A 14,299-nucleotide genomic window follows, 5' to 3' on the forward strand; every position below is an offset into this window, starting at 1 on the left:
AAAGTTGTTTTTTCTTTATAAAAATTATATGAAATATTAAACATGTAATTTTGTTGTACTATATTTGCATGAAACACATTATATTATTCATTTCTACTCATTACTTAGCAAGTTGTATGTTGATGTAATACCTTTTTACTGTTTGAATAAAGTGTCTGTACATAGTGGAAAATAAATTAAAGATCTGAATTATAGATCATTATATTTTTATGTATCAGTATTTATATTGTTCATGAGATGAAAATAAATTGGAGATTTTAAATTTTAACCCATTTATGCCTAGCATCTAGAAAAAAGGTTTTGGCAAACAGTGTAGACCCAGATGAGACGCCACATAATGCAGCGTCTCATCAGGGTCTGCTCTGTTTGCTTAAAGGAATTTCTGAAAGAATTATTCTAAATATAGAAAAAAAATATACTAGACATCCCTAATTTTGGAAATAAATTGATCCAATTTAGAAGGATGGGAGAGTCCACTAGGCATAAATGGGTTAATATAAATACAAAGAACTTTTACTGAAGATTGATGCTAACCATTAGGTCTCCTTTATAGGTATGCTCCATGATAGTGTTGTAGGTCTCCTTTAAAGGTATGCTCCATGATAGTGTTGTAGGTCTCCTTTAAAGGTATGCTCCATGATAGTGTTGTAGGTCTCTTTTATAGGTATGCGCCATGATAGTGTTGTAGGTCTCCTTTATAGGTATGCTCCATGATAGTGTTGTAGGTCTCTTTTATAGGTATGCTCCATGATAGTGTTGTAGGTCTCCTTTATAGGTATGCTCCATGATAGTGTTGTAGGTCTCCTTTATAGGTATGCTCCATGATAGTGTTGTAGGTCTCCTTTATAGGTATGCTCCATGATAGTGTTGTAGGTCTCCTTTATAGGTATGCTCCATGATAGTGTTGTAGGTCTCTTTATAGGTATGCTCCATGATAGTGTTGTAGGTCTCTTTTATAGGTATGCTCCATGATAGTGTTGTAGGTCTCCTTTATAGGTATGCTCCATGATAGTGTTGTAGGTCTCCTTTATAGGTATGCTCCATGATAGTGTTGTAGGTCTCCTTTATAGGTATGCTCCATGATAGTGTTGTAGGTCTCCTTTATAGGTATGCTCCATGATAGTGTTGTAGGTCTCCTTTATAGGTATGCTCCATGATAGTGTTGTAGGTCTCCTTTATAGGTATGCTCCATGATAGTGTTGTACGTCTCCTTTATAGGTATGCTCCATGATAGTGTTGTAGGTCTCCTTTAAAGGTATGCTCCATGATAGTGTTGTAGGTCTCTTTTATAGGTATGCTCCATGATGGTGTTGTAGGTCTCTTTTATAGGTATGCGCCATGATAGTGTTGTAGGTCTCCTTTATAGGTATGCGCCATGAAAGTGTTGTAGGTCTCTTTTATAGGTATGCGCCATGATAGTGTTGTAGGTCTCCTTTATAGGTATGCTCCATGATAGTGTTGTAGGTCTCCTTTATAGATATGCTCCATGATAGTGTTGTAGGTCTCCTTTATAGGTATGCTCCATGATAGTGTTGTAGGTCTCCTTTATAGGTATGCTCCATGATAGTGTTGTAGGTCTCCTTTATAGGTATGCTCCATGATGGTGTTGTAGGTCTTCTTTATAGGTATGCTCCATGATAGTGTTGGAGCAGTGATTTTTTTTGCCAGAAATTACAGCCGATATTCGGCTGCTTCCCAATTGCAAAAAATGACGTTTTTTTCCAAAAATTTGATTAAAATCTCCCAAAAAAAAGACAAAATTTTCCCAATAAAGCCAATAAGATTACAATGTAATTTAGCAATAAATTCGAACGAGTGCCGATCGAGTTGCCGAGTCGTCGCTGAACAACAACTGACTTACGTATTTTTCGCGACTTTAGCCGAATACGATTTTACGTTGCTATCCACATCTCTCTCTATATTGCGGAGGATACCGACGATAATCGATGTATCCAGATTGTAAACGCCTGTTTTTACACGCGCCCAAGATGGCGGCAAGCAGACGAGAAATTTGCGATGAGCGGCGAAAATGATAAATAACATTCAAATTAACAACGGATATCATATGGTTATTACGGAATAATTTAATGCGTGTGTCAATTAACGCAAAATACAACGTTTGAGATAAAACAACAAATATTTATTACAAATCTTCACAGTGAATGTGCATCACGGAAATCAGTGTTGGGAAATTGGAGTTAGTCTACGTTACTCACAAAGTTAATGCATTTACGATGAGTATCGTTCGAAAATGGAAAGAGACAAACATGATATGATTTATATGTTAGTGGATCTGTGTAAAATCAGATTCATATGTATATTCTGCTTTATTATGTTTGTCACGCTTTACAGTTTACTGAAATAGCATTGAAGTGCAAGATGTCGAAAGGTAAAGAAATGAAATAAATTATTTTAACTCCATTTAATACATCATTGACATAGCAAGACCACTAAAGCGTTTTTTTATAAATATTTGTTAATGTTTTCACCATATGATATTTAATTTAAAAGAATACTGAATTAAATTCTGACTGTTAAAGAGGTTATGATTAAATGGTATATTTAAGAATCTATATAGATTATTGCAAGTTCAATATGAATGTGGAAGGATATTAACTTAACATTGTCTTCATTGTAAGAACACATTAAATTAGCACTTAATAATATAAAAATGCTGTCAAACATACTTAAATAATTTTAATTCTGTTCTTATAATCATAATTATAATGTTTCCCAATTTCATGGTTTATCGCGCTATTTTTCCCAATTTCATGGTTTATCGCGCTAATTTTCCCAATCCAAAAGGCACAGGCTGTAAGAAAAAAATTTAAAAAAAATCACTGTCCAGGAGTTATTGTGGTCTCCTTTATAGGTATGCTCCATGATAGTGATGTAGGTCTCCTTTATAGGTATGCTCCATGATAGTGTTGTAGGTCTCCTTTATAGGTATGCTCCATGATAGTGTTGTAGGTCTCCTTTATAGGTATGCTCCATGATAGTGTTGTAGGTCTCTTTTATAGGTATGCTCCATGATAGTGTTGTAGGTCTCCTTTAAAGGTATGCTCCATGATAGTGTTGTAGGTCTCCTTTATAGGTATGCTCCATGATAGTGTTGTAGGTCTCCTTTAAAGGTATGCTCCATGATAGTGTTGTAGGTCTCTTTTATAGGTATGCTCCATGATAGTGTTGTAGGTCTCCTTTATAGGTATGCTCCATGATAGTGTTGTAGGTCTCCTTTATAGGTATGCTCCATGATAGTGTTGTAGGTCTCCTTTATAGGTATGCGCCATGATAGTGTTGTAGGTCTCCTTTATAGGTATGCTCCATGATAGTGTTGTAGGTCTCTTTTATAGGTATGCTCCATGATAGTATTGTAGGTCTCCTTTATAGGTATGCTCCATGATAGTGTTGTAGGTCTCCTTTATAGGTATGCTCCATGATAGTGTTGTAGGTCTCCTTTATAGGTATGCTCCATGATAGTGTTGTAGGTCTCTTTTATAGGTATGCTCCATGATAGTGTTGTAGGTCTCTTTTATAGGTATGCTCCATGATAGTGTTGTAGGTCTCCTTTATAGGTATGCTCCATGATAGTGTTGTACGTCTCCTTTATAGGTATGCTCCATGATAGTGTTGTAGGTCTCCTTTATAGGTATGCTCCATGATAGTGTTGTAGGTCTCTTTTATAGGTATGCTCCATGATAGTGTTGTAGGTCTCCTTTATAGGTATGCTCCATGATAGTGTTGTAGGTCTCTTTTATAGGTATGCTCCATGATAGTGTTGTAGGTCTCTTTTATAGGTATGCTCCATGATAGTGTTGTAGGTCTCCTTTATAGGTATGCTCCATGATAGTGTTGTAGGTCTCCTTTATAGGTATGCGCCATGATAGTGTTGTAGGTCTCCTTTATAGGTATGCTCCATGATAGTGTTGTAGGTCTCCTTTATAGGTATGCTCCATGATAGTGTCGTAGGTCTCCTTTATAGGTATGCTCCATGATGGTGTTGGAGTTATTGTGGTCTCCTTTATAGGTATGCTCCATGATAGTGTTAGAGTTATTGTGGTCTCCTTTATAGGTATGCTCCATGATAATGTTGGAGTTATTGTGGTCTCCTTTATAGGTATGCTCCATGATAGTGTTGGAGTTATTGTGGACATCATGTGTTGCCGCTTTAAGCTGGGCAGATACAGCCCCGTTTCCACGGCAACTCAGCCCCTTCTAGTGCCGGAGAGTGAAGCCAGTCTGGCACACGGCAAATCTCTTTTGTCCACATCAAGTGTAGACGATCAGTCTTACACGCCTGTACAGTTTGCGAGTGGCTACACGAATCATGACTTAAACAATTCATACAATGGGCAGACACAGTTTGATGGTGTACAAAGCTAGTGGGTGTCATTGGCTTATTTTAGTTCATAAGAATTCCATCATGATTTTTTAATGTTTCTTTTAGTTTTTATGCCCCCAGTAGGGTGGCATATAGCAATTGAACTGTCCGTTAGTCTGTCTGTCTGTCAGTGCATTAACATTGGCCATAACTTTTGCAATATTGAAGATGGCAACTTGATATCTGGCATGCATGTGAATCTCATGGAGCTGCACATTTTGAGAGGTGAAAGGTCAAGGTCATGCTTCAAAGTCAAAGTTCAAATATATGGCTTCAAAGCGGCACAGTAGGGGGCATTGTGTTTCTGAGAAACACATCTCTTGTTCTATAATGTTTTTATTGTTGAAATGTTTGCAACATATAGAAATTTTTCCACTGTGTTTCAATAAAACATTGTTGTTGATTACCTTTTTTGCATTTTTTTCTTTTTTGCACTTTTTAAGAATAAAAAGTTGTCATTATGTATTGTAAATGTTTGTTTGAAATATTCTGTTTTCATGATCAATAGCTTACTAAAAAATTTAAAACATTTGTTTTTCATGTAGAACTTGATGTAAAATCAAACAATAAATATTTATTATTTTTGATAAGGTGAAGTTAATGATATTTACTGTGCTCAAGAATTACATGAATTATTTGTTTTCATAGAAAATCAAACTTTATCATAAAGTTATTAATGTAGGGTTGATTATATTCGTTGTGCTTAAGAAGTACTCTAATAATTTAAACTTACTTGTTAATTATTAATTAAGTATGTACTATACATGTTCATATGTTTTTAAATCCACAATGAATTGTTTTCTGAGATTGCTTTTTAGCTCGACTATTATATATGAAATATATATAGTGGAGCTATCCTACTCACCCCGGCGTTAGCGTTACCGTAAGTGTTAGCGTTAGCGTGCAAATGTTAAAGTTTTCGTACTACCCCAATTATTTTCATTGTCCCTTGACATATTGATTTCATGTTTTGCATACTTGTTAACCAACATGACCCCAACCTATAAACAAGAGCAGAAAACTCTATCAAGCATTTTGTCATAATTATGGACCCTTTTTCACTTAGAATATGCAGCAAATGTTATAGTTTTCGTACTACCCCATTTATTTTCATTGTCCCTTGACATATTGCTTTCATATTTTGCATACTTGTTGACCAACATCACCTCAACCTATAAACAAGAGCAGACAACTCTATCAAGCATTTTGTCATAATTAGTGCCCCTTTTATACTTAGAATATGCATATTATTGATAAATCTATGTTAAAGTTTGCGTACTACCCCAAATATTTCCTATATCCTTTCACATATTGCTTTTATATGTTGCATATTTGTTAACCAACATGATCCCAACCTATAAACAAGAGCAGACCACTGTATTAAGCATTTTGACATAATTATTGCCCCATTTACACTTAAATAATTGAACATTTTGCTTAAATTGCCATAACTTCTTTATTAATGATCACATGTTATTATTACTTTGACAAAACAACACTTACCTGAATACCACAATGGATTCCACCCAAACAATACCCCACGTCCCTACCCAGCATCCCTCCCCCAGACCTCCCCCCATTTTTTTAAAACATCATCTAAAAAATTACCACACCCCACATTATACCCCCCTGTCACCCCCTACCCCCCCCCCCCAATTTTTTTTTTAAACATCATCTAATAAATAACCCCACCCCACATTATAACCCCTCTCACCCCCTACCTCCTCCCTCCAAAAGTTTTTTTCTTCCTTTTTAGCTCACCTGAGCACAACATGCTCATGTTGAGCTATTGTGATCGCCTTTTGTCCGTCGTGCGTTGTGCGTCGTCAACATTTACCTTGTTAACACTCTAGAGACCACATTTATTGTCCAATCTTCATGAAACTTACTCAAAACATGTGTCCCAATAATATCTTGGACGAGTTCGAAAATGGTTCCGGTTGATTGAAAAACATGGCCGCCAGGGGGCGTGGCAGTTTGCTATGGTAAAACCTTGTTAACACTCTAGAAGTCACATTTATTGTCCGATCTTCATGAAACTTTGTCAGAACATGTGTCCCAATAATATCTTGGACGAGTTTGAAAATGGTTCCAGTTGGTTGAAAAACATGGCCGCCACAGGGCGTGGCAGTTTTCCTTATATGGCTTTAGTAAAACCTTGTTAACACTCTAGAAGTCTCATTTTTAGTCCAATCTTCATGAAACTTTGTCAGAACATGTGTACCAATAATATCTTGGACGAGTTCGAAAATGGTTCTGGTTGTTTGAAAAACATGGCCGCCAGGGGGGCTTGACAGTTTTCCTTATATGGCTATAGTAAAACCTTGTTAACACTCTAGAAGTCACATTTTTCGTCCAATCTTCATGAAACTTGGTCAAAACATGTGTCCCAATAATATCTTGGACGAGTTCGAAAATGGTTCCAGTTGAATGAAAAACATGGCCGCCATGGGGGGGGGGCAGTTTTCCTTATATGGCTTTACTGTATGGTAAAACCTTGTTAACACTCTAGAAGTCACATTTGTGGTCCAATGCTCATGAAACTCGGTCAGAATATTTGAACTAATAATAATAATAAAAAACATGGCCGCAAGGGGGCGTGGCATTTTTCCTTAAATGGCTATTTACTACAAAACCTTGTTAACACTCTAGAAGTCACATTTATTATCCAATCTTTATGAAACTTGATCTGAACATTTGTTCTAACAATGGCTTGAGTGAGTTTGAAAATGGTTATGGTTTGTTGAAAAACATGGCCACCAGGGGGGGGGGGGGGGGGGCAGCTGTCCTTATATGGCTTTAGTGAAAACTTGATGACACTATATTAGCCACATTTATAGGCCAATCTTCATGAAACTTGGTCAGAACATTTGTCCCAATGACATTTTGCCAGAGATTGAAGCTGGGTCATATGAGCTAAAAAACTAGGTCACAAGGTCAAATAAAAAAAAAACATGTTAAAAGTCACTTTTTTGCTCCAAAATAATCTTCATGAATCAGCTTGCATTTTTTTCAGAATAGTCTAGTTCCTTTGGCTTTCAGGTGAGCGCCTTAGGGCCTGATGGCCTTCTTGTTTTATTTTTTAAAGATCGTCTAATAAATGACCACACCCCACATTATACCCCCTCACACCCCCCCACCCCCCTCCTCAAATTTTTTTTTCCTTTTTTTATTTTTGAAAGATCGTCTAATAAATTATTGAATATGAACAATTTCCCCATGATGGCTTACGTTATACTGTCTCTTGAATAGTCTAGCGCGCTGACCTCTGACAGCTCTTGTTTTTCATAAATCTGTCAAAGAATAAAAAATACCTTAATTCTAATCTTTTGCATATATTCCTTAAAATTTACTGACAGTAAATAAAATTAAACTTTTCAAATAACTTAACAAATGATTGTATAGCTGAAATATCTGTATAATCATCTTAAAATTGTCACATAGTTTCTTTCTGAAGAAATTTATTTTAATCATTTGTGGAAATCATATTTTTTATAAGTTAAAAACCATGGATATTCATATGAAACGTGTGTCAATGCCAGCTATTGAGTTTGTATATGCCATCATTGACATGTGACTTTAAATGATATTATATCTATGCATTTACAATGCTGCTTTATGGTCCTGCTGGTCTGTGTTCAACAAGAGCTACAACAGTATGCCAACAGTATACATATTTACAGGGGCAACGTCAACTTGTTTAGTGGCGCAGCAGGACTCGTGTTACTTTTAAATTCCAGAATTGATATATTTTGCATTCTAATGCAATGTGACTACATGTATTGTATTAATTGTATAGTCATTTTGATAACAACTATGTAATAAATAGGATCTTACAAGAGTTGTCATTTCAAATAATATTTTACTTAGTAAGATCTGAAATGTTGTTAGTAAGCAAACCTTTATAAAGACATTGTAACCTGGCGACCCTTCTCAAAAAAGTGTGTGAAATGTACGTTTTAAGTACGTTTTGCGTGTGTTAAACGTGGCGGTATTGGCACTGCGTTTTTTGTGCGCTTTTTCTTACCGAGTGAGTTTTTAACAAAAACAAACAAACAAGAAAATGTGCGCTTTTTGTGGATAAATGTGCGCTTTATGTGCGTTAAACGTGCACTTTTTATAAGTGTGTTAAACGTGCACTTTTATAATATAAGTGTGTTCAATGTGCGCTTTTATGTGCGTTAAATGTGTGTTAAACGTGCGCTTTTTATATAAGTGCGTTTTTGACTACCATTTATGTGTGTAAAATGTGCCCTTTTAAGTGCGTTAAATGTGCGCTTTTTGTGAGTTAAATGTGCGCTTTATTTATTAAAAAAGCGCACATTTAACTCACAAAAAGCGCAGTTATAACCCACATAAAAGCGCACATGTGTGTTTAATGTGCGCTTTTATGTGCGTTAAATGTGCGTTAAACGTGCGCTTTTTATAAGTGCGTTTTTGACTGCCATTTATGTGTGTAAAATGTGCGCTTTTAAGTGCGTTAAATGTGCGCTTTTTGTGGTTAAATGTGCGCTTTTTTATTTAAAAAGTGCACATTTAACTCACGAAAAGCGCAGTTATAACCCACATAAAAGCGCACATGTGTGTTAAATGTGCACTTTTATGTGCATTAAATGTGCGCTTTTTAAATAAAAAAGCGCACATTTAACTCACAAAAAGCGCACATTTAACGCACGTTAAGCGCAGTTATAACCCACACAAAATGCACAATTTACGCACATGAATGGCAGCAAAAAACGCACTCACAAAAAGCACACATGTGCGTTAAAAGTGCATCTTTTGCCTTAACAGTTGATTCAATTATATGCTGTTAAGTTTTTTTAATTCAGATATGCAATAAAAACCAATAATTATATAAACATATATATTTGTGTATTTTAATAATTACAAGATAATTCAATTTTATACTTTAATGTACACCAACATTTTTTAACATACATGAGTAATTAAATATCAATGGCAATTTGATGAAATAAATATAAACATAATTTGATTATAAATAAACAAAAAATAATAGCATACTATAATAACATGTACAGTATATACACACGAACAGCTATATACATAAGAAAGATGCATATCAATCAAGGCCTGTCAGCATTTCTTTGTGGCGGCGGAGTGCAGCTCTCATCTTTCTCTCCAAGTCTGCCACCAGCCGGTCAAACTTCTTTGCAACTATTATACTGTTATGGCCTTTGCGCGATTTGCTCGTGCATGATCTCATTTGATCAGGTCCTGAAAGATATTTTTTAATGTAAGTGTTGAATATTGCTGTTATGGTAATCTTGATGCTATAAAAATTATAAATTTAAATCAAAACTAGTTTGTTTGCTTGTTGTTTTTGGTTGTTTATTTTGCAATTTTAATCCCCTGATCACATGTGACTTAACGCTTTTCATAAATAAATATGTTTGTTAGAAAATACTGTTCGAAAATGTACCAAGATACGTGGTCTCATTTTGCTGTGTGGACTGGTCCGAAGTGTGACACCTTTAAAATGCAATAACCAGTACCCTGTATAGTTTTACCTCTAAACAAATCCAGCTTTTCTTGGTCAAGGAGAGGGCGCGGTTTTCCCACTCCTGTTCTCCTCATGTCGGCCAGCTTGTGCAGGGTAAAACCTGGTATTCAAGTCCATACATCAGGTAGTATCTCTTTTGCTCCCTTTTTTGGCAGGCGATGCGATGATGCACATTCTTTCCAAAGGATCTTCTGATCAATGTAAATTTCACGGTCACCATGGGGTTTAACCTTTAAATTTAAAAGTTCTCATTTAATATGGGGGAAAAATCTGTTCATTAATGACCAAAAATAGTTATAAATAACTTTAAGATGACAATAACCATAAAATACAGCCATAATAATTCAAATGGTGTTGTTTTTCTTTAAAATTGCATTACATTTACTCATCCATTTACATTTCCCAGTGACAATACATAAATATGATAATGATCATAATTAATTCAATAAACTAAATAAAAAAGGGATGCAGAATTGAAAATACGAACCTGTTACAACAGACTGTTCTTCAGTATTCCAAAAATACAGGCAGTTGTTGAACTAGACCATATCACTTTATATGTCTTTAACCACCCACTTTTAATCTCCTTTGCATCGAACTTATTGTATTGTAGTAAATACACATTTTTTTCATCACACAATACTTCATGCTGAAAGTATTTCAAGACATTTTACACTAGAATAATAAGTCTTAATTCTAGCTTAAAGTCAGTTGCTGATGCCGCTTGTTTACAAAAAATAACTTCCTATCTGTGGTTCTCAAATAGATGGTGCCTGAACAAATCATAAGTATATCAACGCCTCTTAGTTAGGCTTAGATGGAGGACTGATAGGGACTGGCTATTCTCTTATCTGATTCCATGCTGTGTCTAAGCCAAAAATTGCATAATTTGAGAAATACTGATAAGGCAGTCATTTCAACACCAAAATATTTATTGAATAATACACAGCACCCTTAACACATTATATTTAATTGTAAATAGTTAAATATAACATGCTGAATGGTTTTAGCAAATAAAATTAATAGTATAAATATTATTTTAATTGCCTTTTAAAATGTATGTTTATGGTCAATGTGGTAGACATTAATTGTATTAAGGTATAAATATCAGTATAAGCAGGGACCTATACAAACAAATGTTTGTATAGGTCCCTGGTATAAGAAAGTTCAAATACTTATTTATGTTGAGGAAATATAATTGATACTATCAAGCCCACATAATACTTTTGACACTTTCAATTTTTTTTATTAGTTACACACAGTCTGATTTAGGTGGAAATTTTTAGAAATGTTTGAGATTAAAACGTAAGCAATAGGGTATGCATTGAAATTGTATGATAAAGTATGTAAACATTAAACAGGTTAATATGGACAACCAGTAATTATTCAAACTGCCCCTTATATTATTACAGGTTACTGAGATATATGTCTATGTTTATTCATTTGATGTAAATAAATTGTAAGAGCCTGCAACAATTTTGTTTCTTGTTCAATTTCTGTACAACATTTGCTAAACGGTTGTTAAAGACGCACTTTTTAAGAAGTGTGTTAAACATGTGTCTTTTTAGATACATCCGTTTAAAACAGATCATATGATAAAAACGCACTTATGAAATAAAAGACTAACTTATGCTTAAAAAAGACGCACATCAAAATAGAAAAACGCACTTTTGTGAGAAAAAACCCACATCTGGAAACCTTAAAACACACTTCTTAGATAAAAGACGCACTTCCTAAATAAAAGACGCACTTCTTAGATAAAAAACACACATTTTGCTCACATCTACACTCAAAAGCGCACTTACAGATAAAGAAAACACACAAAAAACGCAATTCCTAAATAAAAGACGCACTTCTTAGATAAAAAAACACACATTTTGCTCACATCTACGCTCAAAAGCGCACTTACAGATGAAGAAAACACACAAAAAACGCACTTTTTCACTAAAATAACGCACTTGAAAAGAAAAAATGCACAAAAAGCGCACTAAAATGCACTTTTGAACACTGAAAACGCACATATTAACAAAAAACACACAATTAACGCACTTTTAAGTGCGCTAAATGTGTGTTTTGGTAAAAAGTGCGTTTTTATTTGACAAGGGGATCTTTCAAAGTTGCTGGTCGACCTATATCTCTATATCGTTCACACTTTTATTGCAAAGGTGGAGTAAGGAAGTAATATCACACTTGACTAGAGGTATCCAAACTAAAATTTTCAATTAAAATGGAGTATGAAGGAATATCAACGTGTTATATTTTGCATTGTAAATTAATAAGAGTGACGACATTTGCACATGTAAGATACATCAAAAGACGCTACGTTAATATGTTAACAGGACTCGTAATGAATAATAACTTACATAACATAAGTATTCAACTTCAACAAAAAACGTGTTTTTAGGTTTTGTGGATGTTTTCTTGCACAACTTATTTAGTAAGATATATATTTGATAACCTAGCAGTCCCAATAAATATAATGTTTATCACTATTTGATGCTAATATGCGATTGACAATTAAAATAGTAATAATTAAGAATATATAGTAAGTTATCTTTAGTCATTTCTATGCCACCATACTCATGATATGTGTTATGGTCACTGTTTATGAATAAGTATATGTTAACTTATTCGTTTTTAAATACATACATATGTATTAAAACATTTAATTGAGATGCCCTAACAAGTATTGCTTTATTAAATTTTTAATAATTTTTAATATGTAATTATACTTTTGTTAACTGCTAAATTGAGATGCTGACGTCATACTTATACTACATATTCAAATGTCTTTTTCTGTTGCAATGTGAAAAGCGATCAAGCCAGTGAACACAAATCTTTACGAAATAATGTTGTGTACCTTGCTGACCGACTATCTGAAGCTTTCTACACTGCAAGAGATTCAATCTTCTACTTCTACTTCGTACTTCCTACAGTCAATGGCTGACTATTACAGGAAGGCCTATTATAGGCAGATATGGACACTGTCGAGTCCGTTTCCTGGGAAGAACCAGTACTTGGTATCTATGGAGGAGATTATGTGAACGCGTAGGGAGCGAACCCACAAACCCCCGATCGTTAGGCGGACACCTCATCCACTACACCACCGCGACCCTAAGACATAAGACGATGCCTAATTAGTGGAAATTCTGGGATTCGTTTAAAATCCAATGTATATTAAGGGAAATAGGCCCTTACCGAGGCTCTGGGGTCCGCCTCCCCACCCAGCTGGCTGTCGTTTTATTTTTTAAATGGTCAGTCTGCACATTTTTCTCTCGTGAAAGGTCCCACAGGACACTTCAAAACGAAAGAGCGGACGTGTTTTATTTTGCCTGTTAAATAAGGGGATTAGCGCTAATTTACTTGGCAGGTGAGATAATCCCCTTGGCAGTGTTTTCTTATCGCCTTTTACACGCATCCCCTTGTGATTCTGAATGCTTCATCTATCGATAGTTGATGTAGAATGTGTTTTGACTGGCCACGTAAAGAGAAGCAAAGAATCGAAGCAACTGATACAAGAGGTCGTAAGTCTGAAAATTGCTGACGTTAAAATTTTGTTAAAAACAGATAATGTTGGAAGCAATGCCCATAATTTCGCAAAACACAAATGGATCGGAACGAAACTCGTACTTCATCTGTACGTTATGTTGGTAGACTCACGCACCATTATTATGTCAATATCTGAAAGCGTTTTGACTAAAGGTTCGAACAATTAAATGCTGGACGGACTGACGAACGTACGGTCCGACTGCTATATGCCACCCTACCGGGACATAAAAATCAGCTCAACATATGACCAGTTGCGAAAAACGGTTATAATTGAGAAAAACTCTAAGGCGCATATCTTGCAAAAAATAAATGAACCGAAACACATTTTACACTTTATCTGCATGTCATCTGGGTAGACTCGCATACCGAAAAATCAGCTTGAAAAGGTTATTATAGAGATAATTTCTATGTGCAATCTTATAAATGTCGGAGTTGTAGACGAGTGTGATGATTTATCTGTGTTGTTGATGGTTAAAGTAAAACAAATGTACATCTTTTAATAAAAGTTTTGGATTTCCAAAGTTTTCTTTCCTTCTTCATCAAAGATGATACATTACTGAAATCTAAAGCTGCAACCAGTTGTGAGAATTTCACACTATTGTTTAAAGCTGTAGACTTCAGTAAAATTCATCTAGAAAATAGCCAAATGAAAAAAAAATAGGGAAGGAAGACACCTCCCGCACCCTCCCCGGTTGCCACCCCCCTCCCAGTCAAAAAATCCTGAGCACGGTGCTTGGAAAGGTGGTACGATCAATTCCGCATATTTCATAAGCGGCCCGAAAAAACAAACGGATTTTTGAACCTCTCCGCGTATTCAAGAATCTAACAGTACATCATGAAAGATCTTT

At 35.1% G+C, this 14,299-nt stretch overlaps 1 protein-coding gene and 2 long non-coding RNA genes across 7 annotated transcripts in view; 2 read left to right on the forward strand and 1 right to left on the reverse strand.

Annotated features, from left to right (window-relative positions):
- The window catches only part of LOC127831747 (endoplasmic reticulum-Golgi intermediate compartment protein 2-like), a 38,461-nt gene extending 30,241 nt beyond the window's left edge, over window positions 1-8,220 (forward strand). For all 3 annotated transcript variants that reach the window (XM_052356785.1, XM_052356801.1, XM_052356793.1), the window contains exon 11: window positions 4,118-8,220. In XM_052356785.1, coding sequence (XP_052212745.1) covers window positions 4,118-4,383 — 266 coding nt within the window. In that variant the 3' untranslated portion in view covers window positions 4,384-8,220. The remainder of the gene's footprint in view (window positions 1-4,117) is intronic.
- LOC127831941 (uncharacterized) lies at window positions 385-4,103 on the forward strand. Of its 3 annotated transcripts, none has more exons than XR_008026577.1 (3): window positions 385-664; window positions 2,873-2,896; window positions 3,785-4,103. It is a non-coding gene; the product is annotated as an uncharacterized LOC127831941 (long non-coding RNA). The 3 variants fall into 3 exon arrangements; XR_008026576.1 differs by lacking the exons at window positions 2,873-2,896; window positions 3,785-4,103 and adding exons at window positions 702-775; window positions 1,330-1,377; XR_008026578.1 differs by lacking the exons at window positions 2,873-2,896; window positions 3,785-4,103 and adding exons at window positions 923-996; window positions 1,330-1,377.
- Window positions 8,221-9,304: 1,084 nt separating the features above from the next.
- On the reverse strand, window positions 9,305-10,505 carry LOC127831955 (uncharacterized). The gene is made up of 3 exons (XR_008026580.1): window positions 10,390-10,505; window positions 9,910-10,132; window positions 9,305-9,616 (listed from the first exon to the last, which is right to left on the reverse strand). It is a non-coding gene; the product is annotated as an uncharacterized LOC127831955 (long non-coding RNA).
- Window positions 10,506-14,299: the final 3,794 nt, after the last annotated feature.

The sequence above is a fragment of the Dreissena polymorpha genome, chromosome 1, assembly GCF_020536995.1.
Source record: "Dreissena polymorpha isolate Duluth1 chromosome 1, UMN_Dpol_1.0, whole genome shotgun sequence".
NCBI lineage: Eukaryota > Metazoa > Mollusca > Bivalvia > Myida > Dreissenidae > Dreissena > Dreissena polymorpha.